The sequence below is a fragment of the Nannobrachium achirus genome (genome assembly GCF_963921795.1).
Source record: "Nannobrachium achirus genome assembly, chromosome: 22".
Lineage (NCBI taxonomy): Eukaryota > Metazoa > Chordata > Actinopteri > Myctophiformes > Myctophidae > Nannobrachium > Nannobrachium achirus.
The window spans coordinates 46062510-46088039 of record NC_137829.1 but is presented as its reverse complement, the minus strand read 5'-3'; the positions used below and the strand labels follow the sequence as shown (position 1 = coordinate 46088039).

General features: G+C 40.7%; 1 protein-coding gene across 2 annotated transcripts; it reads left to right on the top strand.

Annotated features, from left to right (window-relative positions):
- Window positions 1–1149: 1149 nt before the first annotated feature.
- On the top strand, window positions 1150–25530 carry LOC308307841 (speckle-type POZ protein-like A). Of its 2 annotated transcripts, none has more exons than XM_080753144.1 (12): window positions 1150–1362; window positions 4943–4988; window positions 8350–8483; window positions 14934–15055; window positions 15291–15442; window positions 15581–15708; window positions 17919–18096; window positions 19689–19744; window positions 20571–20693; window positions 22129–22271; window positions 22378–22431; window positions 23896–25530. In XM_080753144.1, the coding sequence occupies exons 3-12, from the start codon at window positions 8406–8408 to the stop codon at window positions 24038–24040; spliced, it is 1179 nt and encodes a 392-aa protein (XP_080609270.1). In that variant the 5' UTR covers window positions 1150–1362; window positions 4943–4988; window positions 8350–8405; the 3' UTR covers window positions 24041–25530. The 2 variants fall into 2 exon arrangements, with proteins under 2 accessions (XP_080609270.1, XP_080609269.1); XM_080753143.1 differs by having other exon boundaries at window positions 4943–5025.

Genomic DNA, 25530 nt, shown 5'->3' with positions numbered 1-25530 from the left:
GTACACATGACAGTGATAGTGACTAGCAATTATTTGCATTATAATGCAGCCTGTTTTAATCATGTGTTCATTATAATTTCCCTGAAGCTGAAGTTGTTGGAAAGCATGTGCATGTCTATGTGTGAAAGACCCAAAAAGGCAGTTGCATTCATTTCATTGAGATAATCTCTCTCTTTTTTTATTAATTTTTTAAATAAAAAAATAATTTCTAAGATACATTGTTTTGGTCTCTGATTTTATCTGAAGTCATTGCTACAACTACATACAGTAGAATCGGACAGGAAATATAATATCTCGTTTACAGCCATTTTGACAACATGCAAACTCAAGAATAATACAGGTATAAGTCCCTTCTGTGCCATAAATCTTAGCAAATGGATTCATATTGCTTGTATTTGCAAAAGCAGTCAACAATCATGGTAGAAATTATGTTAAAGCTCTATTTTGGGAATCCACCATCTTGCAAATATGCACAATAAAGGTCCAGACACACCCAATAATAAAATTAGCTATTCCATTGAGTCTCCCATGGTCAGACACCATGAAATAGACACCAAGTTTGCGTTTCTAGCTCATCTGGTTCAGAAGTTAGAGGCAAAACCTATTTTCTGGGTCCTTACATTATGGCGGCCATATTGTGGCGGCCATATTGGATTTCATGGAAACTTGCAATACAAAAAATGTATGTATACCATTGATCAACCTGTGAAGTTTCGTGGAAATATCCCTCAGTTTAAAATTTTTCCCTATTCACCCCCCATTAAAACTAATAGGGGCTAATATTGAGGCGGCCATATTGGAACTTTGCCGTACAAATTGACCGGGTTGTCCATATAGGTTGTGATCCTACTGGGTCATAGATAATATTTCTGGTGGACAACCTTTTATGTCGGAGCAAATGCAGGTTTCCTAAAAAAAAGGCTGGTTTGCCCCCTGGGTATGTACTTTTTTTCAATTGCAAACTTCTAATAAGTTATTCAATCAATCAAAAACCACCACTTGTTCATTAGAAAGGAACGGCTCCATGAGGCTACTGCGAACCGGATCCCATCCATCGTTCATTCAGTTCAAAGAGCCGTTTTTAAAAGACTCGATTCGTTCGCGAACGTCCCACCTCCAGCAGCCTTCAGTTCCTCAGCAGCAGCAGCTAGCTGGGACTGGGAGCTGTTTAGCTAGCAGAGCTGCTAGCCTTCCACTGAAACATTAAACTAGACAAAGAAAAGACCTGATCTGTGCACAAAAAACTGGGTGAAAACCGACACAACCAAACGCGGCCGAACCCGGTGAAGAGAGCCTGGGTCCCGGTTATAACACCACCACACCGGCTCTCTTCACACCAACCTGGAAGCATGAAATCTAAAGGTATATTAATGCTGCTGCTTCTAACCCCTTTTTTTGGTGTTGTTGGTAGCTTTCTTTTAGCTTTCTGGGGGTTTTAGCATGGGTGTTGTTGCTCTATTAGCTGTAGCTAACGTTCCGTTTAGAAGAAGTGTTGTTTTTCCCAATCCGATTCAATTCAAAGGAGCTTTATTGGCATGAGAAAACAAACGTTTAAGTGTCAAAAAATATAATAAAAACGGTTGAAAAAGGGGAAACGTGTGTTTGTACACTACAGTTGGAGGGGGCACATCATTGTGTAAACCCAGCTATGTCACATTGTGACGTTCTAAATGTATATATAAATATAAATATATACAGGGTTTAAAGCTTTTTGGAACAAATGGCAGAATTTATTTTTTTCTCAATCTAACCCGGCAGACTGCTATAGCTAATAGCTAGCTTAGGGCAGGGGCGTCACAAGGGGAGGAGGGGGACTGGGACTGAGTTAGGGCCCAAGGTGTAGGGGGCCTTAATTATTTTATACTTTAGCTATTGGAAAAATAGCAGATCTACAAGCTCACAGCGATCTGCTATTTTTGAAAAGTCGTGAAAATGTGTGCAAATCTTTGAATATATTATGTATTTCTTAAGCGTACATTTGTTACACAAATTTTGAATTTTAAAATAATTATAAAAAAAACAGTTAGGAAAGGATTTGAAATATTCAAAGACTTGTACAAAATGTTAACGATTAAAAAAAAAAAAAAAAACAGATCTACAAGCTGTGAGCTTGTATATCTGCTATTTTTCAATAGTAAAAGCACAACATGTGAGTGAATCCTCGTACCCAGGGCCCGGAATTTGGTGTGACACCCCTGCTTAGGAGAGCTATGATAGCACACATGCTAATACTGTTGGCCGGGGGTTTATAGCTAGCTAGCTAGCTAGCCATAGGCTAGTACATCTTTAAGGCCTGCTTTTTGTTGCTTTTAAGGTGATCTAAGTGGATTTTAAAACGTTTGACTCTTGATATACAGGTATAACTTCAGTTATGGTCCGTTAAAACATAAAAGGGAACATTTCGTAAACTGTTGATTGATTTGAGGATATTGTTGTTGACTATACTCGTTGCTAACGGCTCGCTCGAGACACAGTTTTGACAGTTACATTTTGATAAGCTAGCACATCATTAAAGGCCTGCTTTTTGTTGCTTTTAATGCCATATAAGGTTGATTTTACACGTTTAAACCACGCTTCACTCTTGATATACTGGTAGAACTTCAGTTGTGGTCAGTTAAAAGTAAAAGAACATTTTGTAAACTGTTGATTGATTCGAAGATGTATTGTTGTTGGCTACGTTGCTAACGCCTCGGTCGAGCCGTTTGACAGTTATGTTTTATAATGCGAATGAAGCAGTGCTGTAAAGTAACTAAGTACATTTACTCAAGTACTGTACTTGAGTACAATTTCTCATTATCTGCACTTTACTAGAGTTTTTACAATTTTCAATACTTTTACTTCTACCCCACTGAGGCAAATTGTACTTTTACTCCACTCTTATTTGAAAACTTTAGTTACTAGTTTCTTTGTAGATTTGGATTATTTATTATTACAAAACATACATTTATCACTTCAACCCTATATTATGCATTTTAGCCATTTGAAAATACTATAGAAATGGGACATTCTGCATGATGAGTACTTTTACTTTTGGTACTTTAAGTAGGCCTACATTTTGATGCCAATACCTTTACTCAAGTACATTTTGAATTCTGGACTGTTACTTGTAGCAGAGTATTTCTAGATTTCAGTATTGATACTTTTACTTAAGTAAAACATGTGAGTCGACGTCAACACTTTTATTCAGTCCAAACTGATGTCATATTAGTGAGCACCAAAAAGTGACAGTTGGTGGAACTATCAAGTGTATAGTTGTGGTGAAAAGTACTCACTTTTACCTAAGTAAAAGTATGCAGCTGTGAAGAAATACTCTTTTACAAGTAAAAGTCCTGTATTCAAAATGTACTTGAGTAAAAGTACAAAGGTATTGGTGTAAAAAAATGTACTTAAAGTACTAAAAGTAAAAGTACTCATTAAACTGCACCCACACCAAAGTGAGAGTGCAATCCCCATTCCGCTAATGCATTTCAATGGGCCGCATTCAGTGAAGGTGGGGGCCGCCAGTTGCCCATGTATGCAGTAGAGGATATCTGCGCGCCGCGCCGATCTTACGTTTATGCTGGAGCAGGTACATTCTCGGGTTTTCCTTCTCTGTCCAATCGGGTGAGTCGAAGGCGGAATGGGGCGGGTTCTGGAAGTGACTGACAGCCACGTCACTGGCGTAACTTGGGACAGGATGAGCTCTCTGCGTTTTTAGTCAGCCGCGCAGAAAAATTGTTTATCCACTGGCGAGTCGCGACCATACTTTGGTGTGGGTGCAGCCTTAGGCTGCCCTCACACCAAAATACCTATGAGAGTGGAATCCGCGTTCCGCCAATGCATTTCAATGATAAGGGAGCGTTTTTTGCAGAAATCCTCTGCCGACATGAAACCGCTTCACTCTCATTGAAATGCATTGGCAGAACGCAGATTCCACTCTCATAGGTATTTTGGTGTGAGGGCACCCTTATGCAGAAACGTCCCATTTCAAATTTTCAAAATGTATTGAAATCTCTTGAAAATATTGATCTACAAGCTCTACAAGTGTCTCATCGTGAGTCGCGACACATTGTGAGCTTGTAGATTGTCTATTTTCAAATGGCCGACATATATGGCTGAAATGGTTAATGTACAAAGTAACTAAAGTTTTCAAATGTAATGTAGTGGAGTAAAAGTACGATATTTGGATCCGAGATATAGTGGAGTAAAAGTATTGGCAACTGGAAATACTCAAGTAAAGTAAAAATACCTCAATTGTACTCAAGCCAAGTACTGTACTTAAGTAAATGTAACTTAGTTACTTTACACCACTGTTACTTGTTATTTTTCTGAGGTGTTTTTAATTGAATCAGAAAATAACAAGACTCTTGTGCACGTGTGTGCCGCTCAATTGAGTTGTTAATTATTGTTTGCTAGCTATAACTTTTAACTTGCCTCTACAAGAAGAGGGGCTAGCAAAACAATCTGAATGGGAGCTAGCTGGACTCCCAAGGCTTTGATTGGTTAGTGTGGGGGCCCACTAACCAATCAAAGCCTCTATGTTGATTTAACTCTGAGATACATAAAGTCGGCTTTTCGGTGCTGCCGACTCTGTGCCGAGATGTTCTGACTCCCTGAACCTCGGCTCTAAAAGTGGAGTTTGCATCTTAGTGTGTAGGCAATCAAAACGACTGTCATCCCCCAATGTTGTTTGAATATCACAACAGCCAAGTAATTGATTTGGTCTTAATTGTGTATATATCTGTCAGGGTTTATTTGACCTACTTACCTATGGTTACAATAAACCAATCTCAGTGTCAATTCATAGATGTCATGTGTATTGGACTATTTGCCTGTTAAATTGAATAATTATAACAATAGCTCTTTTCTTGCCTGAGTGCCTTAGTAGTAGACGTCACTAATTATGTTTATACAGAGTATGTTCAACCGGGTCTCTTTACCTTTTTTATGTTTTTCCTTCTAGAGTGGGATCTGTTGAGAGGGCCATGAAGTATCCAGTGATAACTTAGGTATACCTCATATTTGCACATTTCAACCATTCAAAGGGTGAGTATAGCCTATATTCTTCTACAACTTCAAGCCTGTCTTAGATCAGGGGTCTTCAACAGGGGGTCTGGGACCCCTAGGGGGTCCTCAGAGTTACTACAGGGGGTCCTCCAAAACTTTGAGTGATAGAAACTTAATTTTTCTTCTTTTTTTATATTAACCACTTGAACCCTCCATATTCTGAGAACATAGCAGATCTGCAAGCTCACAACGCCTCACGCTGCGAGGCGTTGTGAGCTTGTAGATTGGCAAAGAGCTTTGGTGTAGAGGGGAAAAAGAGTAGACGTACAGAGTGAAAAGTCAAATTTATTAAGTATTGATGGTTCAAGTGGTTAAATATCTGAAAACACAAATTGACATGAATCCAAAATGCACTGATGATTGTACTGTCAAACGATGGAACTATATGGAATCTGGGGGCCCCTGCTTCATCTCTCTCTCAGCTAAGGGGTCCTTGGCCTGAAAACGTTGAAGACCCCTGTCTTAGATAATAAGGTCACATTTCGCACCAGGATGTTTTACTGCGATTAAAACGAATCCTGGAGCGTATTGTCGGAAAGTGTGCTTCGTTTGGGCTGGTGTGAACTTAAGGCTGATGTGAGTTCTGTTGTGGAGCAAACACACACATTCTAATCCACAAAAAAAACGTAGTCTGGCTTCGCTTACAAGCGCACCAGGGTGCGTTTCACTGCTGGCAATCAGAGTCAAATGCAGCAAAGGAACCAAAACGTAGCATAATTTGTAAACACGGGGGGATAAGCGCACTGTTACTTACAGTGGTACCTACATAGCTATGAATATGACTATGGGCTTCTTAAGCCGTGACATCATTTTGTAGTCAGATCCCCCGCTGGTGCCAAGCAGATTTTTTGTCAATATGGGCAGTGCTGTGTCCCTCGCTATTTCAACAGATCCGAGACAAAAATAACGACTAAAGTATAATTCTTCCACTTTCCTGTCAACAAGAAAGAGAAGAAAAAATAGCTTATAGTAAAAAGATTCATGGCGCTGGTGCTCGTTGGCACCAGAAGTTATCCTCCGCCTACAAAATTATGTCAGACTTAAGAGGCCCATGGGTTCACACTTGTTGTTCATATTTTTAAGTGTAGCCACAGGGAAACATTATAGGTCAACAGTGCTCTTATTCTACATTCCACAGTGCTCTGGCCACGTTCAGGTGGTTAGACTGATCTCCCGTGTCCTGTTTATAGATGGTTGCATCCCCTCTCAAACACGCACTTGCCTGGTTGGGAAACCCAAAATCAGACTCCACCTGCTCGAAGGTTTTTATTTACGTGCCAGTGCCAGGTGGGCAACCCTTAGTTTTCCAACACCTGAGTCACCTTTCGCCCCTCACTCCGAAATTAGTTTGACACCCCTGTCTTAGAACATGGAAGCAGTGAAAGACCAATTCCCAAGTCATCATCTTTTTGGAGCTGTGTGAAGCACAGGCTCCCTATACGTGGCCGTGTGGGTGGGTCTGTCTGTGTGTCTGTCTGTATGTAGCCTGAACTTCCTAAACTTCGGCACGCCACTAGTCCCACAGTTTTGCCACCACACACTCGCGCCATATGTCAAATCGACCGGCTTACTCGGGAATCGTGGGCTATTACTTTTCTAAGAGAAAGGTTCTATAGTTTAATTGATATTAATTTATTAGTGAATTAATTTTCCCCATTGACTTATAATGGGAATCGCAAAAACTCACATTCAATTATTTGTCTCTCGCAAACCATAGGGGCTAGAGTTTCAAGACTTGGAGAGGAGGTTCATAATGATTTCAAGGATTAAATAAAAAATAATTGTGTCATTTGGCCGCATGGTGGCGCCATAACACCCCACTTTACGTTTTGGCCTGTAACTCTTGAACCGTAGGTCGGAAAATTAAAAATATTTTTTCCCTGGATTCCTTGGGTCATGATGCATCTCCCCATATAGGCCACGCCCATTTGCGCCATGATAGATTTTCCGCCATCTTGAATTTTCTCCAAAACACACTTTTTGCTCCTTTTCCTACATATTTTCTTCAAATGTCACAAAAATCGGTACACATGATCCACACACACACACACACACACACACACACACACACACACACACACACACACACACAGCTCCACTTCACACGGGTGTGATTTTTTTAATTGGCCTCACAATTGTTATTACTGTCTTCTACTGGAAAGTGCTTCCGTTGCTGTGTGAAATGGTATGTTAACTTTGACTGTATCATGTTTATATCTTTAGTCACACAAATTGAACTTAAATGTGGTGGAACTACTGTAGGGCAGGGACACAAATTTTGACCTGATGGTCAGGGCACTGCCCATAAGTCTGAAAACTCATTAGTCCTACATCTCATTAGTCTGAATTTAGTTAGGGTTAGGTTTTAGGGTTAGGTTTAGGCATAGTTTTACTGAGGTTAGGTTTAGGCATAGTATTTTTCACCAGGTTAACATCACCAGATTCTGACTAATGGGATGTAGGAACGATGAGATTTCCGACCAGTGCCGTGGCACCGATGGTCAAAATTCAATGTATCCCCTGAACTAGCCCCATATAGAACCTCACACTCCGCTGGCGATCTGTTGTTAGCTCCGTGGTCGGAACTAGCCGCCCGCTGCCGAGGAACGGCTCCACGTTCACCGGGGAAACACCTTTCGCGGACATAAATCCAAAAAATAAGGGTAGTCCATGTCGCCCTCCAACTTAACACTTTCCTTTGCCGCTTAACGTCCATTGTATAGCGTTAGCCCACAAAACAAACCGGTTGTTTGTTACACACGGAGTGACACGGACCGCGTGTAAATTCCTTCCGTTTTCACCTCCTCAAAAAAAAAGTGGCCGATCTACAAGCTCACAGCAGCTCGCATCCGCGTCTCCGCGCCGCGGTGTGAGCTTGCAGATCGGCCACCTTCCAGAGGACGCTGGAACTTGCAGGATGAGCGTGCACTGTGCAGCGATCGAGTCACATCAGTCAGACGCGCAGTGCTCACGTCTCGGTTCGGTCTGAAAAAATCAGCCCGATCAATGAACTCATGCGACCGTCACTAATTCGAATGACACCCGCAAATGGAAACAGGCTAAATTCGCTTTGTCTTAATGCGAATTTCTGATAATTCGCTTCCTATTTTTGAATAAGCTTATGGAAACATGGCTATTGTCTTGTCCATCTTTAACTCAGCCCTTATGTTCCCATTTTGTAAAACCTCTTTAGAATGTAGTGACCTATGCAGGTTGAACTGCAGGTTATTTAATCTACAAATGAGAACGCTAATGTTGGATCTTATATCAAGTTATTGTTTATGTTTTTATTTTTTAATAAAGGTCAAGTGAGACGTGTTCAAGGGCATCAGTGGTTGTGCTGAGGGGCAAAGCTGGCGATGTCACGGGTTCCCACCCCCCCTCCACCGGGGGAGATGTCAAGTGGACCTGTGGCAGAGAGCTGGTGTTACACACAGGTATGTAAAAGGGTGCTTCAGAGTACTGTACAACAGTGGTTCTCAACCTGTGTTGAGGGGTCCCCTGATTATTAACACATTAAAACAGCCAACAAGACGTCAGGAAACGTCTTTGTATCAAAATTGGCATTCCTGGCGTTTCTACCAATAAATAATAATCGATATTACTATTTTATCGCCAAATTAGCAAAAACACTACATTACCCATAAGCCTCAGCGGCGCTCGCTGATGACGCACGCTGGTGACGCGCACCACGCACGCAGAGCGCTGGTAAACAGTGCTGGTAAACAGAGCTTCATTCTAGCTCCATGTTATGTGAACGGGGCCTGCCCCACAATGATTGCTCGATCGAGCGACGCGATAACACATTGAATTGGATTATACAAGACCACGTTAACGTTATGATGCGGGACCATCACCTGAGCCGATGTATGCACGCAAATCGCACGCGCCCCGGTGAGTTCCATTAACCCTATGATGGCATCCTATGTGTTAAATTAATGTGCAACATTGTTTTCCTCACTCAAAGTAAACAAACCAACACAACATTTAAGTGTTTAGAGGCTATCTGCACATGCTCACCGATCTACATGCTCACTGTGAACATGTAGATCTGCTATTTTCACAATAGAACCATGTTATACAAAATGTAATGACTCAACTCTTAGTGCTCGTCAGGTTGGGGGGGTCCACAGTTAAAATATGATTATTTTGGGGTTCGTGGCCTGAAAAGGTTGAGAACCGCTGCTGTACAACATTGTGCATCTGGCTTGAACTGTTACCTTTTTATATATATAGTATTTGAATTGGCCAGACTAGCATAGAATACAACAGAACTTCAGAAGATACTTCAATAAAATGAAGCATGGATTGGCACACACACACATTCAGTGAAGGCACTTCAGAACTTCAGGGAAACAGCCCAAAAATTGCCATGTTTCAAAAATCACATATTGGGACATGGTCTGAAAATAATTCTCAGTCTTGGGATTCTTTTCTTTTTTGGCTTTAACCCCTGGCCTTTGCCCTACTCCTCCCGCCCCAACACTCTGAAGCCCCTATCAGAGTCGGTACCGTGGTGAAGAGCTATCCACCGCGGTGTAGTCTTTTTGAGTCATAAAACTACAACGTTACGCCATTCCTCGCGGTGAAGAGCTTTCCACCGCGAGTCCCGACACATCTCTCTGTTTTTACTTTCAGACAGATAGGCTCTTCACCCCGTTCACTGATTGGTCGATCTAGACCAGTCAGTCACGGTGAATAAGACTTCACCGTGACTGACTATGATGGCCTAAACGTATTTTCTGACTTGAGGTGGAAAGCTTTACACCTAAAAATTTGCGGTGGATAGCTCTTCACCTTGGACTCTGATAGGGGCTTAACAGGTGCTGCCCCATCCTGTAGGATTACGTGTACTGACAGTTATCACCATCCTCCGAACAACGGGCTGTTTGTGTACGCACCACGGTCGATTTGAGTTTGAACCGGTGTTGATTTTGACAGCAAATTCTGATTTAGTCTTAGGTCTTAACTCATTGAGTGCCAGCGCCCTCTAGGGGCCATAAAATGCCAGCGCATCTCTCATAGGCGAGCGCTTTAGCTTCCAGGACCTCACCTTCCAGGACCTCACGTGCTCACGTTCATGCACGTCATGGAAATGTCCCGGATGATAATGCTAACAGAATGGCTATTCCCATTTTGTCATCTAAAAGATCATTTTTGGGCGATTTCGCCGTAAATAAACCTCGCGCCGCTTCCCTAAAGACACAATCCAGAGATATAAGCCTTCAAAGATTGGTCTTTCATTGGATTAGGCGGAGATTGGCGATTTCGTTCGCAAATAACGTCCGGCCGGGACGTTGTAAGCTTTCGGCTAGTAGCTAGAAAAATCAGGCCACGCTTCAGAAGGCCTCTTATCATTTTATTCCATTTCATTAAATATCCCGGACTAGTTCGGGATAGGCACCCTGGAATACGTCGCGCCGCCTACAATGAACATTGGGTGAACATTGGGGGGGGTCTAAACTTTATTTTAAACCATTTTCAATGGAATAAATCGTCGGAGCATCTAGCATAGCTCGTTGGCTAGCGCTGGGCGAGCCGGGACCACCCACGTTGCTCCAAGCAGCTCGGGGTAAGTAAAATAGCAAATAAAAAATTGTTTTTGATCCCGAATATCCCGAACTAGTTCGGGATAGGCACTCAATGAGTTAAGAATCAAATTGTTAGTCAACAAAATGAACATTGATTTGAACCCACAATCTCCGTAGTGGTGGGCAGGAACTGCGCCAACCAGCGCCCATGTATAATAACATTCTGCGTTAATAGCAAATCTAAAAGCTAAAAAAAAAACGTAGAAATGCATTGTGAGCTTGTGGATTGGCTATTTTCGGATGCATTGTGAGCTTGTGGATTGGCTATTTTCGGCAAAGAGATTTTCAGGCCCTATCTTGTGCCATGTTCCCATGTGGATCCTTAGATGCAGAAAGATTGAATTTCTTGACTTTGTTCTCAAGTGCCGAAAAAGTAATTAAAGGGATATTTCACTTTCAATTTTTTTTTTGTAATTTTATCGTCTAATCAGAACACCCAGGACAGTTTTTGAATTTCTTCATTCAGTATTTAGATGTTTGATATTCATTTCCCCCCATTTCCCCCCTTCCAGGACCTTCCTATACAAACCCATTATAACTTCAAACTCCATTTTAACCATGATAGATTCAATGAAAACAACTGTCCTTTTTTCTGGTGACTCCTGACACCCTCCGAATACGTGAGCAGGCTGTTTTTATTATCACTTTTTTCATTTCTTTTTTTATAATCTTTTATTGTATTTAATAATTTTCATTTCCCCAAAAGATTAACACTTATGTTGCAATGATTTTATCTCTTCAATGTCTCGCGTTGCCATGGTTACCATAGACTTCCATGTAATTGTGCAAGTGTGTAAAAAGTGCACGCCCATGCCTAGATGATGCACCACGTGTGTAGATGCTGTTCACAGCTTTCAAACAAAAAAATCCGCTTGGAAATCCGTTCAGGCATTCATGATTTATCAGCCATTATGTATCCTTCAGTTGTAAACAAACATGGCTGCCATGTTTGAAAGAATGGGTTGGTATGGGGGTTAAACATGCAATTTCGCGATCGCGATCATGCCTAATACATTTCTGGAGGTCCAATTTTTTTTTTTGAAAAAATACATTTTGAAAAAAAAAAAGTTTTTTTTTTTTTTTCAAAAACGGCCCAAACTCGGGAAACTCGGGGTTGGCACAGCACTAGTACCAATACAAACTCGGGAAACTCGGGGTTGGCACCATATGTGTTAATAGAAATCAATGAAAAATGTTATTGAAAAAACACGTATTCGGAGGGTGTCAGGACTGGAGTCACCCTAAAAAAGGACAGTTGTTTTCATTGAATCTATCATGGTTAAAATTGAGTTTGAAGTTACAATGGGTGTGTATATGTCTATAGGAAGGTCCCGGAAGGGGGCAAATGAATATCAAATATCTAAATACTGAATGAAGAAATTCAAAAACTGTCCTCGGTGTTCCAAAAAGCCTGAATAGACGATAAAATGACCAAAAGTTTTTTTGAAAGTGAAATATCCCTTTAAATATAGAAAAGCTATGCTCCATACTATGAGGCCCTAATTCAAACCACTATGAAGTAGTAATAGATTTTATAACTGAAATAATCTAAACGCCATGAAAGGAAGTTTTATGTACTATTCTGTTCTAGCAAAGTCAGGAGTTGTATTGGGGTTATTAGATGCTGGAGAAGGCAATGCTGGCCTGCCAGGCCAGCATATTCAGCTGCAGTTTAAAAACCATCATTGTGTTAACCCATTTAGGCTTACAATTATTGAATGCTTTAACTATTGAAAAATAGCAGATATACAAGCTCACAGCGCGGCACCGAGTGCCGCGCTGCGAGCTTGTAGATCTGCTATTTTTGAAAAATTGTGAAAATGTGTGCACATTTTTCAATATATATTTTTCAAAGCAGACTTTTGTAACTCAAATCTCTGCTTCTGGGGGGGGGGGGGGGGGGGGTCCCTGGAACAACATATTTTGAGATAGGGGTCTGCGGCCGAATAAATGTAATTTTGGGGGTCCTTGACATGAACAAGTTTGAGAACAGCTGATTTAGAGGAAGGATTTAGAAGTTGGGTCAAAGATCGGGACAAAGATATTCAAAGACACTGAACAAAAAATAGCAGATCTACAAGCTCGCAGCGCTATTCAAAGACTTGCACACATTTTCACGATTTTTCAAAAATAGCAGATCTACAAGCTCGCAGCGCGGCACTCAGTGCCGCGCTGTGAGCTTGTATATCTGCTATTTTTCAATAGTTAAAGCATAAAATAATGGTTAAAGTGGTTCAAATCTAATGTGACGCGGGCGCGTTTCAGGCATTTGAGAGTTGAAGGACAACTCCGCACTAAATAACATCTGGGCTCATTTTCCTACTTATATTGATCCCAAATGACTGTCCATGGGGTCTAGTAGGCAGAAATGCACCTGTTGTCCAGTTTCCCCGGCATCACTTTTACACTATTTATTTTTCTCCTTTATGAATGTGTTACTAGTTGTCGTTACAAACACATCCATGCCGTGGTTGACCCACACAAGCCGCCACTGTCTCTTAAATCATATTTTGGGGTGAGCATTCCACACAACTGCCAATCACAGTGCGTCTTTTCTGGGACAAAACACATAACATCTGTTTAGCAGACTGTGCTAATAAGTAGTAAGTCTACCTGTTGTCCCATACATCGATTCTAGAGTGGTCTGGTTTGTGTTTGTCTGTGGCTACATGTGCCGTTAGTGTGAGCAAGCAACCTAGCCAGTAGCCACTGTGCCAGGTCTGATTATTATAAGCAAAGTTGGTCTTGTTTTTCTGTAAGGTTGCTTGTAAATAATGGTGGTTGTGGTTGTGAGGGTTAGGGTTAGATTGGCCGTTTTCAAATGGAAGAAGTATAAAGTGCTCATGTGCACTATATTCTCTTCTTTTGGGCTTGTTTCCATAGTCACCTGGTTGCGTATTCCTCTGGCAAAATCTGGCAACTGGCTATTTTGATGATGGCCAAACATATCTATCTGTCTCTCTATTTATTTCTCTCTCACTCTTACCAGTTACCCATATATAGAGATCCATGTACTGTATATGGAGATATGCTGTGAGAGCCCAAACATGCTTACTCAGTTATTCGTTATTTGAAAGTCCTATGATGTCTTTGACAACTGACACAATACCCTTTTATGCCCTTACATGGAGATCCCTGTCTGTAGAACCAGCCGTTAGTGTGGCTGATGTGGCCTCCATATATGGGCATTCCCATATGAAGTCCTGTTAGATATGGGCTTAATATTGATGACATCAGGGAACTCCATAAATGGGCATAATGGGATTCTGTTAGTGTGACATCACAGTGATGTCGGAGCGTGATGTCAGAGCTGCAAACCCATTCTGTGAAGAGTGGTTCCACTGACATCACAGTGATGTCGGAGCATGATGTCAGAGCGACAAACCCATTGAACCACAGTGTCAGGCGTTATAGACAGAGATACAACACGCGGCCAAGCTGTGACTGTTTCCATACTACTAATCTAATCTAGTAAGATCTACTAATCTTACAACTATTTATTTTATTATTAGACACCCGACCCAACCCGAAAAATGTTTTGTGCGTGCGCGCACCTCTCCCCCACACCTTCAGCTTCTGCCTTGGGGAAACACTCAGTCTGCGAAAAATTTTCATCATAGTTTTAGTCCTTAAAGAAGAAATGTAACACTGCATCATGGCTGCAACAGATATTCAAACAAGGGTTGGGCCATTGTAATCAGTGTGTCTGAGTCTTGACATCAGTCGGAGCAAAGAATGTTCGATTATTGAATCATCAACAACATGACCATAGTCTAGACAAGTTACTCCATGTGCCTGTACTCTTGAAGTCTTCAACTTCTGCTTGAAGCTGCAATGTTGTATATCTCTGCTGTCGGGCCGAAAACCTCCTAACTCCAAAATGTTCATTTTCGGGAAAATGAGCTCAAGTGGAGTTAGGAGGTTTTGACCGAAGGGCTTTTTACTACTTTTCATTGGTTCAATATTATTTTAACCAACACACAGACATAAAGGGTGTTCAATAGCACATATTTATGAAAAAAAGAGAGGGCCAATCGGGTGGATTTAGCTGGTTTGGACTTTTTACTACTTTGCATTGGTTCAATATAATTTTAACCAACACTCAGCTGTAAAGGGTGTTCAATAGCCCTGATTTATGCCACAAAAAAAAACTCAAAAAGGGATTTAGAGGTTTTGGTCAGACAGTGACAATTTATACACTGTAAATGTGGGAATTCTTCTTTATTGTAATACCATCTGAGTTACCTTTATTAATTACATTTTCTTATATTCGTTTTGTTTTCTTATATTCTCAAGGTCAAAGTTGTGAAGTTTTCCTATATGTGGACCATCAACAACTTCAGCTTTTGCAGAGAGGAGATGGGAGAGGTGTTGAAGAGCTCCACCTTCTCCTCTGGGCCTAACGACAAGATGAAATGGTTAGTACTCGGATTATAAGATGCTCAGAAGAATATGTTGATTTATTGTATCCATAATAGGTCTCCTCAAAGCAGGAGAGAACATCACCCCAGAAGGCTTAGCGTGGCTTTGTGTTTTTTGGCAGAAATGATGAATGTAGTTAATGCTTTAACTCGTGTAGTTTTCTTTCTTTATTTTATATATTTCTTTATACCATCTCTGATATGCAGTGTTTATCTGTGTTTTACTTGACAGGTGTCTCAGAGTCAATCCAAAGGGACTCGATGATGAAAGCAAAGATTATCTGTCATTGTATTTACTGCTTGTTAGTTGTCCAAAAAGTGAAGTCAGAGCAAAGTTCAAGTTTTCCTTATTAAACGCAAAAAGAGAGGAGACTAAAGCAATGGGTGAGTACAAGCCGTCAACACGATATTCTGCCAAATTCATGCATATAGAGTACTGCTTTTTCTTGTCAGTACTCCCTTTTTATTGGGAGTTATTATTATTAACAGAAATATACTTAACAACCCTCTCTCTCTCAATAGAAAGCCAAAGAGCGTATCGATTTGTCCAAGGCAAAGACTGGGGCTTCAAAAAATTCATCAGGAGAGATTTCCTGCTTGATGAAGCCAATGGACTCTTGCCTGATGATAAGCTCACACTTTTTTGTGAGGTAATTGATACTTTATTATTCTCAATTTATGGCGAGTGGACTGTAATAACGTTTCCCTTTTCAATGCTTTGTTGAAACTGGTTTTGAGGATAACTTTGTGACCAGATTACTAACCTAGTAATGGCCAATAAAAGGCAAGCAGGGGCAGGGCTTGACATTAACTTTTTGAGGCACTTGTCCTTCGGACAAGTACATTTTCCATTCACTTGTCCGGGTACAACAGTCACTTGTCCGGATAAAAATGAGACATTTCACAGTAATTTCCTTTTCTGTTTTTTTTTTGAGCGGTGCAAACTGCTTCTACGTTTCACTCTGTGTGTCAGCCAAAATAATTACCAGTCCATAGATTTATACAGCACAAAGCTGCTAGGAGCGTCACAGAAAAAGTGAGTCACTTGTCCAACAGACAAGTAACTTTTTAATGAATGATTTGATACTTGTCCCGGACAACAGGACAAGCCTTAATGTCAAGCCCTGAGGGGTATACACTACTTTTTCTTTCATGGTGTCCTTTAGTTCAAGGGTCCCCAAACATTTTAGGCTGTGACCTGTTGTAACCTATACTTTGTTATACGGTTCAATCCTGGAACACCTCTGTATCTCATTAGTTTTTGCTATAACATATACAGTAGCAACATCATTTATTTAAAAACTATTGAATAAGAATTTGAAGGTTTTCAGAAAAACCTATGTTTTAGGTGTTTTTTGAATCGCCCTCAGGTCTAATTGGGAAGGCGAAAACTACTCCTTTGGATAAAAATGGCTTATTGGGCCTACAACTGCAGACTTGAGAAACCTTTTGCACAGCATTATCAACACTGATTATGAATGTCTATTGTAATTTATGGAACCCATTTAGTCTTGGCCCAGACTTGGAGAAATCCTTCTGAAGAGCTTAATTCCTGTGTAAAGGTGGCAGATGATGTTAATTCTGTCTCTGATCCATGTCCATATACATGGCATATTGTTTCCATTTTTATCTTGAACATTGATGCCAATCACTTCTCGGTAAATCAAGGTCTTAAAAAATGAAATGGCTTTCCCCCTGTGCCATAATTTAATGTCACAAATTGCAATTGTAAAACAAATAACAGAATACAACTGGTCCAGGGAAATGTTTTCTGGGGTGTCTATTTAGAGGTACAAGTTGAATGAACTGTCCAATAATTTTGATGTAAATGCAATTAGTCAAATACTGCAACGACTAACTGCCAATATGCCTCACAACGGTCCGAGCAATGTTTTACATTTTTAGGGGAAATTGGCAATTTCATAAGCAAATTAGATTGAAATCGGAGATGGAATGTCTCTCCTCATTAATTAGGCGTTTCAGCAAAGTTAATTAATTTTGGTTACAATTGGCTGTGTTTTTCCAATTAAAATCCCCTCCCTGTTGTAGGTTCCTCTGTCTGCAATGGGTATTAAAAACACCATTAAGGAGCAGAGCAGAAATGTGTTTTGTTCGACCTTTTAAAAACGTTTTTCTTTTTTTTTTTTTTTTTTTTTTTTTACTAAATGACACTCTCTCTGCACTATAAGATGTTTTTTTAGGACCTTGGACCTGAAAACCCTTGTTCCTTGACAGTTATTGTCTTATCATTGTCATGCTTCATTACAGTTTACTGCAGGGTTCCCCAATTAGTTTTCCCCAAGGGCCGGATTATGTCTAGGGTACCAAGCCGAGGGCCACAGCATTGCGGGGGGCGACTGTGGCGTTCCCGCTACTCCAGCGACAGTTCAGATATCGTCGTTGTCGGGTGAAAATCTTGTAGGCCTATGTCCAAAACCGTTGCATTTATCATTTTAAAAATGATTTAAACTAGTGAAAACGGCCGATCTTCAAGCACACAACGCCTCGCACCGCGAGGCGTTGTGTGCTTGTAGATCTGCTGTTTTCACTACTTTTGTGCGACGGCCTTGTATGATGAAGCAGGGCTTTTGCGAAAGAACGTACACATTTGGAGATACGGGTTTTCCACCCGACAACGACGATATACTAGTGTTGTTGCTGCTCTTATACCACCATTATTACTGGGGTTGGTGTGGGCCGCCTATTGGGGAACCCTGGTTTACTGTGTGTGTGTGTGTGTGTGTGTGTGTGTGTGTGTGTGTGTGTGTGTGTGTGTGTGTGTGTGTGTGTGTGTGTGTGTGTGTGTGTGTGTGTGTGTGTGTGTGTGTGTGTGTGTGTGTGTGTGTGTGTGTGTGCGCAGGTGAGCGTGGTCCAGGACTCTGTGAACATTTCGGGCCAGTCCAACATGAACATGCTGAAGGTTCCAGAGTGTCAGCTGTCTGATGACCTGGGCAACCTGTGGGAGTGTTCCCGCTTCACCGACTGTAGCCTCTATGTGGGAGGACAGGAGTTCAAAGCTCACAAATCCATCCTGGCAGGCAAGACCTTTCTTTCTCCCTCCCTCCCAACGGCTGCCGGCAGCGCTACCACAGTATACCCCCCCGAGTAGGAACCGGGAGATGAGCCCCGCTGTAGCTGAGCAGAGATGCCCCCTCTATGCCGCTCTTTTCTTCGATAGCCTCTCCTGGAAAGCCATAAGTACCTTGATAGGCTACCAAGGGTTTGGCTTCCTGGCTTGATTTTCTTTTTTTCTTTTTTCTTTTTTTTTTGCAACAGCCCTTTTCTGCTGTGTAGGGCTGTCACGATTATGACATTTTACATGACGATAATTTGTCACTCAAATAATTGCGATTAACGATTTAATTGTGTTTTTGTCGTTGACAATTACATTTGATTACATTGATTTTACGTTGCACATGGTAGATACGACACATAATTTCTGACATATTTGACAACTTTATACTTAAAAAATAAAATTGATAGTGGAAATAGCCGATCTACAAGCTCACAACGCGTCGCACCGCGACGCGTTGTGAGCTTGTAGATCTGCTATTTCCACTATTTTTGACCGTTTATTTAAATATATGAACATTTTTCAACATGGACACGATTATGACGATTATGAAAAATAATCGCGATTATATCCAAAAATTGTAATAATTGTGACAGCCCTACTGCTGTGGGCTGTGGGCTCTAATCCACTCGGCTAGCTCTGCTTGGCCCAGCTTGGCCTGTCCTGACTGCAGGATCAGGGAGATTTGGAGGGCTCTCTTCAACTCTTGCTCTGCATTAGACATGGTGGCAGCTGGTGTGTGTGGCCACTTGGCTGTGGTCGGAGCACGAATGCTGATTATAAAAACGGCAACTGTTATGATTCATAGTGGCGCTTATTATTCGTTCAGATTCCCCGCTGTTGTACGTCGCACTAAATCGAGCTGGTTTTGACGGAAGATAGCCTTGTCTTATTGTATTAGCCACTTGCTTGTCAGTTGGAAGTATCATATTATCGATGTCGGGCAAACCTTGTATGACCAAAAAACTAGCTATTTAGCTACAAGCTCTTGTTACTACTTTTAAAGGAGCTATAGTCAACTTTTTCATTGTAGGGCCGACACTTTGTTTACATCCTAGTCTATAGACTAGAATGTAAATTGACATCCTAGTCTATAGACTAGAATGTAAATTGTCTGACAATGTCCAAAATGATTATTTTAACATTATTTTTACACTTGTTGTGGTCATTTTTGAATAGAAACACATATATGAAGCTTATTTTTTTTATAAAATATTTTCGAAACATTATTTTTATTTTAGCATCCGTTTTTCAAGAAAAAGTTGACTATAGCTCCTTTAAGTTTTGTTATAAATAATAAAAAAAATACCAACCTGACATTCCTATTTTGGTGCACTTGTGAGCTTGTAGATCTACTTTTGTGCGACACTGTCATAAACTAAAATATAAAATGGGGCATTAATTTGTTTAAAAAACTTTATTGAGACTATACAAGGTTTTGCATGACAGGGACTATATCATTGGCCATGGTTGCCCAATAACCTGTATGCTAACTAATATGATAAATGCTAGTGATTGCCTTGTAATGCTTTCTTTTCTTTCTTTCTTTCCTTACAGCAAGATCTCCAGTTTTTAATGCGATGTTTGAACATGAAATGGAAGAGAGTAAAAAAGTAAGAACATATTAGTTACTTGGTTGTCAAATCGTGCTGTTTATCCTATTTAAATGGATAGTTCATCCAAAAAAAAGAAAAAACTTTTCTATTGATTACTCACCCCATAGAGACTTGAATGCATGGATATTGTTTTGTCTTGACTAGCAGTGTGGTCAAAACAAAACACAAAGCGTCTCCTTAAATTATTGACATAAAGCAGAAATAAGCAGTTTTCTGCTGGCATAAGCAGGAATCATGCAATTGCTTATTTTAAAAATGTATTTTAATTCTATTTTATTCAGGCGGCTAACAATGCTTCATAAAGAAATGTTGTGTGTGTGACACTTCCTGGGGCTACAATCTGCCTCCAAAACTATTATTTTTTTTATCTGTGAGAAGTTCTGTCATTGGTCGATTAAACTGGGTCACCCATCCAAAATAACAGACCAATCAGGACCGCCTCTTGTTCAGATTGGTTGACCTGTCTGTCAATCCTTTTAGCCCCGGTCGGCTGGTTCATGCACCAATGAGCTGCTAATGACAGAGCTTCTTACAGATAAAACAATAGTTTTGGAGGTAGACTGCGGCTCCTAGAAGCGCCACAGAGACTACATTTTTTAGGGAGCATTGTTAGCCACCTGAATATAATAAAATAAGCAATTGCATGATTCCTGCTTATGTCAGCAGAAAACTGCTTATTTCTGCTTTAAGAATGTGACAAAAATCTCCAGTTATCGATAGAGAAAGTCATTTTGGGGGTGAACTATCCCTTTAAGTATTTAAAAATACATATAATAACGCGTCAAATATGGAACTGAACAACTTGTGGCCTGGGTCTGTCCAGAATCGCGTTGACATCAGCGACGTGGACCCAGATGTTTTCAAGGAGATGATGGGCTTCATCTACACAGGCAAGGCTCCAAACCTGGAGAAGATGGCCGACAACCTGCTGGCGGCAGCAGATAAAGTAAGTCGATGCTCGGCTAGTCGGGCGTGGACAGATGATCAGAGATCTCTGCCTGCCTACTGATGATACTAATGGTCAGGGGCGTCACAAGGGGGAGGGGGAAGTGGGACTGAGTTACTACTAGGTCCCAAGGTAGAGGGGCCTTAATTATGTTATACTTTAGCTATTGAAAATTTGCTCAAAATTTGCTTCTGGGGGGTCCCTGGAACTAAGTATTTTGAGATGGGGGTCCGTGGCCAAATACCTATCATTTTGGGGGTCCTTCACATGAAAAGGTTTGAGCACCACTGACATAGAAAAAACCTTAGAAGGATTTGAAATATTCTGAATTTTCACGATTTTTCAAAAACAGCTGATCCTACAAGCTTGCAGCGCGGCACTCTGTGCCACGCTGTGAACTCCAAATTCATTGTAGGAGCTACAACGGGATGGAATAAAAGCAATATGGAAATCAAAAATAGAAGAACTGCATTGCAGAACCAATGCAAAGACTTTAAGGAGTGTGCTTCACATTGGGATGGTCATTTGTTTTCAAAGCTGAGTGTGTAGGTTTGTTAGCTGCCGTTCTTGCCAGTTGCACATAATCTTGAATTTAGCCATCCTTATGCCTCATTCACATACAGAAAAGCCAAGCTAATGGTTTGCTTGGTAATTCAATGTATTCTCTATGCAAACCAGCTTTTAAAATTTCCAAGCTGGGAAAAAAGCTTGGTATTTTTTAAAGCTGGTTTGCATAGAGAATACATTGAATTACCAAGCAAACCATTAGCTTGGCTTCTCTCGGTGTGAATGCAGCATAAGACTTATTGGTAGGTAAGGTGAAGATCTCTGGTAATGTTGTGCTAACATATACAAAGAACATTACATTGTCCATCATTTTGATATTCATACAATTTAACTTTTTTTAGCAGGGGGCTTTGGGTTCAAGGTGTACAACGTTCTACATGAGACTGCAGATTGTCAGCTTCCCCCCCCGCCTTGCTGCTGCTTTTGTCTCATTATTGAATGATTGATTGACAATTATTGTTTCCTAAAGGCTCGCTAAAAGCGCTGCTGCACTTTCCCTAGATACACCCATTCTTTGATAATTGCTTCATAGAATTGGCAAACGTTGAAGCCACTGATTTGTGAAAAGGTGAATATGATTGGAACATCCCTAGTAAGTTACACATTGTAGTGCCAAAGGCAAAGTCAGGAGTATTTCTTTTTTCTTTTTTTCTTTGAACTCTTTACTGAGATGTACTATATGCCTGGTCCCCTAATCTTCTCTCTAGCCATAATACAGACATAAAAATCCGTAGGCAAGCGGCCATATCTTTAGATTAGATGTGCATTGGGACTCTGCTGCTGCAAACTAAAACTCATCGGGTCGCATGCATCATCACGGCCATAACCTTAGCATTCTGCGTTGTTGTCCTCCCCTCTTTTCCCGCAGTACGCTCTGGAGCGTTTAAAGGTCATGTGTGAAGAGGCCCTGTGCAACAGCCTCTCGGTGGAGAACGTGGCTGACACCCTCATCCTGGCGGACTTGCACAGCGCCGAGCAGCTTAAAGCACAAGCCATAGATTTTATCAACAGGCGAGTATCACGACCAAAAAAAAAAGAAAACTCCCAGTGATAAATTCCCGCTGCCATTTCTGTTTACCAGCCCTGAATGCTTACCTTTTTATCTCCCTCACCATAGGTGCAGTGTCCTGAGACAGCTGGGCTGTAAAGATGGGAAGAACTGGAACAGCAAGTATGTAATTAGCTGATATATGTGACACAAGATTTATAACAGGACTCTTATCTCTTCCCCCGACCAGATGCATTAGAATTCATTGTTTTAACCCTCAAAGACCGGAGAAACGCGCCTGAGTCGTGTTAGATTTTAACCACTTCAACCATTATTTTGTGCTTTTAACTATTGAAAAATAGCAGCTATACGAGCTCACAGCGCACTTGTAGATCTGCTATTTTTGAAAAACCGTGAAAATGTGTCTTTGAATATCTTTGACCCAACTTGTAAATCCATCCTCTAAATTCTTGTCAAGGACCCCCAGAATTGCAGGTATTTGACCATGGACTCCCATCTCAAAATATATTGTTCCAGGGACCCCCAGAATCAAATATTTGAGTTACAAATGTTCGCTTTTAAATAGATATATTCAAAGACTTGCAAAAACGAAATCTTGATTTTTCAAAAAATAGCAGATCTGCAAGCTCACAGCGCGACACTCGGTGCCGCGCTGTGAGCTTGTATATCTGCTATTTTTCAAAAGTTAAAGCAGTCAATAATTCTAGGCCCTAAATGGGTTAAGCGAAGGCGGTTTGAGCGCGCCGCACTCTGTGGCCGGTGAAGTGCCGTATCTTTGTATCCTATGAGTTATTAATAGACTCGTACCAGGATAAGCTGCTGCAAAGGAATATTTCCTGAATTTAAATCAAAGTTTTTCTTCAGACTGATTTAGTGTGCTGTTGTTGTAGGACACCTTGAAATGTTTACTTATTTGCTCTAATGCTTTGCGGTGTGTGTGCGTGTGTGGGCAGACACCGCACTGAAATTAATCTCGGGCGATAAAAGAAAGAAATGTCAGAGACACGTTACAGATGGTGCTTTTTTTGTGTGTGTGTAAATTTCTCAGATGGCTCGTCAGTCATGTCCTTCTAATTTCCTGTGACGCGGTCGCATACAATCGCAGCCCTCAGCCCAATTACAAACCCATGTTTGTATTTCCTTTACATTTAAAGCCGATGACATTTTTGGTCATGGAACCTTCATCAGACCTGCGTAAACACTTGCTTTGTAACGGGGAGATTGTTGCTCTCATTTGTATGCATGGATTTCTCCTCTTTCAACGCAGCACCTTTTTTTCCCCCTTTCCCGAGCAGAAACCTTTTTTGAAGCCTCTTATTTCCTTTGCCATTAACGATCTCATTTATCCAGATTGATTTTTAACCTATTTAGAACGGGTACACATTTTGTGTATCATTATTGTATGTTTTAACTATTGAAAAATAGCAGATATACAAGCTCACAGCGCGGCACTCGGTGCCGCGCTGTGAGCTCGTAGATCTGCTATTTTTGAAAAGTCGTGAACATTAGAATTTTGACGCGATTCTATAAGTGTCTTTTGAATCCTTCTAATTCTAGGCCTAAATGGGTTAATGTGCACATTCTTGACTGAGCGTCGTCTTTTTTTTCTGTCTTATGTGCTTACAGTCACGCTACGGACATAATGGAGACGGCAGGCTGGAAGTCAATGATCCAGTCCCACCCTCACTTAGTGGCAGAGGCCTTCCGTGCGCTGGCCTCGGCACAGTGCCCACCCTTTGGTTTGCCCAGGAAGCGCCTAAAACAGTCCTGACCGCCCCCCCCGCTGTGCACTCGGACTTTTACTGGAGGAGCCTAGGCACGGGTTTACAAAGCAAGGACTGGGAAGAGTACGGCTTCTAATTCTAATTTAATTGATATGGAGTTCTATAGGAACGTTATCGAGGGTTTGATTAAATGGGAAATATTATATATTTGTAATGTTTAGCCCATTTTGCGACTAGACATTAGAAAAAAAAAGCATGAACTCTTTCAGTGCAAGGTCAATTCTTTACACTTTTTAAAAAATGAATATGCCCCATATTGATGGCACCATTTCTATGTAAATGACAGTCGACCCATCTTCAGAAGACCAGTGTACAAGAAAGTCTGTTCTATTGCATATTTGTGGGGGAAAAAATAATCATACAGCATTATGAGATACCCTTGTGTTGATAAAATATTGTGTGTAAGACAGAAAAAGAAATGTCTATACTCTGGCCCAAAACCTGTTAAATCATATTGGAAGAATAGAAAAAAAGTATTTATCCAGTCTCCCATTTTGATTGACATATTCCAGAACATTAAGTCCGTGAACCGTTATAGAGTAAATTTTTCGAGATTTAGCTTTCCATAGTATTACCAACTTGCAAATATTATATATTCTCAATATATTGTGGTTAACTAAAAAAAGAAAAGTGGAAAGACTAATGCATGGTCCTGTATTGTTGAAAAAGAAAGTGTCCAAGTACCAATTATGTTGTTAACAATTTGTATTATTTTCTGCAATTATCTGGGGGAAGAAAAAAAGAAAAGAAACATTGTGCGGAATTAATAATTTGAATATAGTCCATGCCGCGCATAAAATGTCCTCCGACATGCTTGGATTTGTATAGGATGACCGAGCATCACTTCCATTGGCACAGTTGAGCTTAATTTACACCCCCATCGCAAAGGCTGTGTCGCCAATCACCAACAAGAACCAATCGTGACGTGTTGTTGGCAGGGTAGGGATGGGACGATATGAATATTACACAGAAAGATGATTGCGATTAAACGATATCGCGATAATGAAAATATGCGTAATACTTAAAATGTAATTTTGTTAAAGCTTGTAGGAAATCGTCTATTTTGGACTAAGAGCGTACACGATGCGTTCTTTACAGGTCCGTTTTGATCAAGTATTTGGAGGGATTGAGTGGTACTAAATTTGGAGATCGACTAAAGCGAATTCATCCTTGGTGTATGACGTAGGACACGATAAATTAACAGATCTCCACGTCGTGGAGACAATAATTAATGTATGACAAGAGTGGAGTCCACGATTGGATTATGACATTTTACATGACGATTAATTGTCACTCAAATAATTGCGATCAACGATTTAATTGTTTTTTTTGTTGTTGACAATTACATTTCTGTTTGGCTTGTAGGCTTTGAAGTTGCACATGGCAGATATGACACATAACCCAAATATACAAAGAAATGAAGGACCTATTTGACAACTTTACACTAAAAAGAACATAGATAGTGGAAATAGCCGAT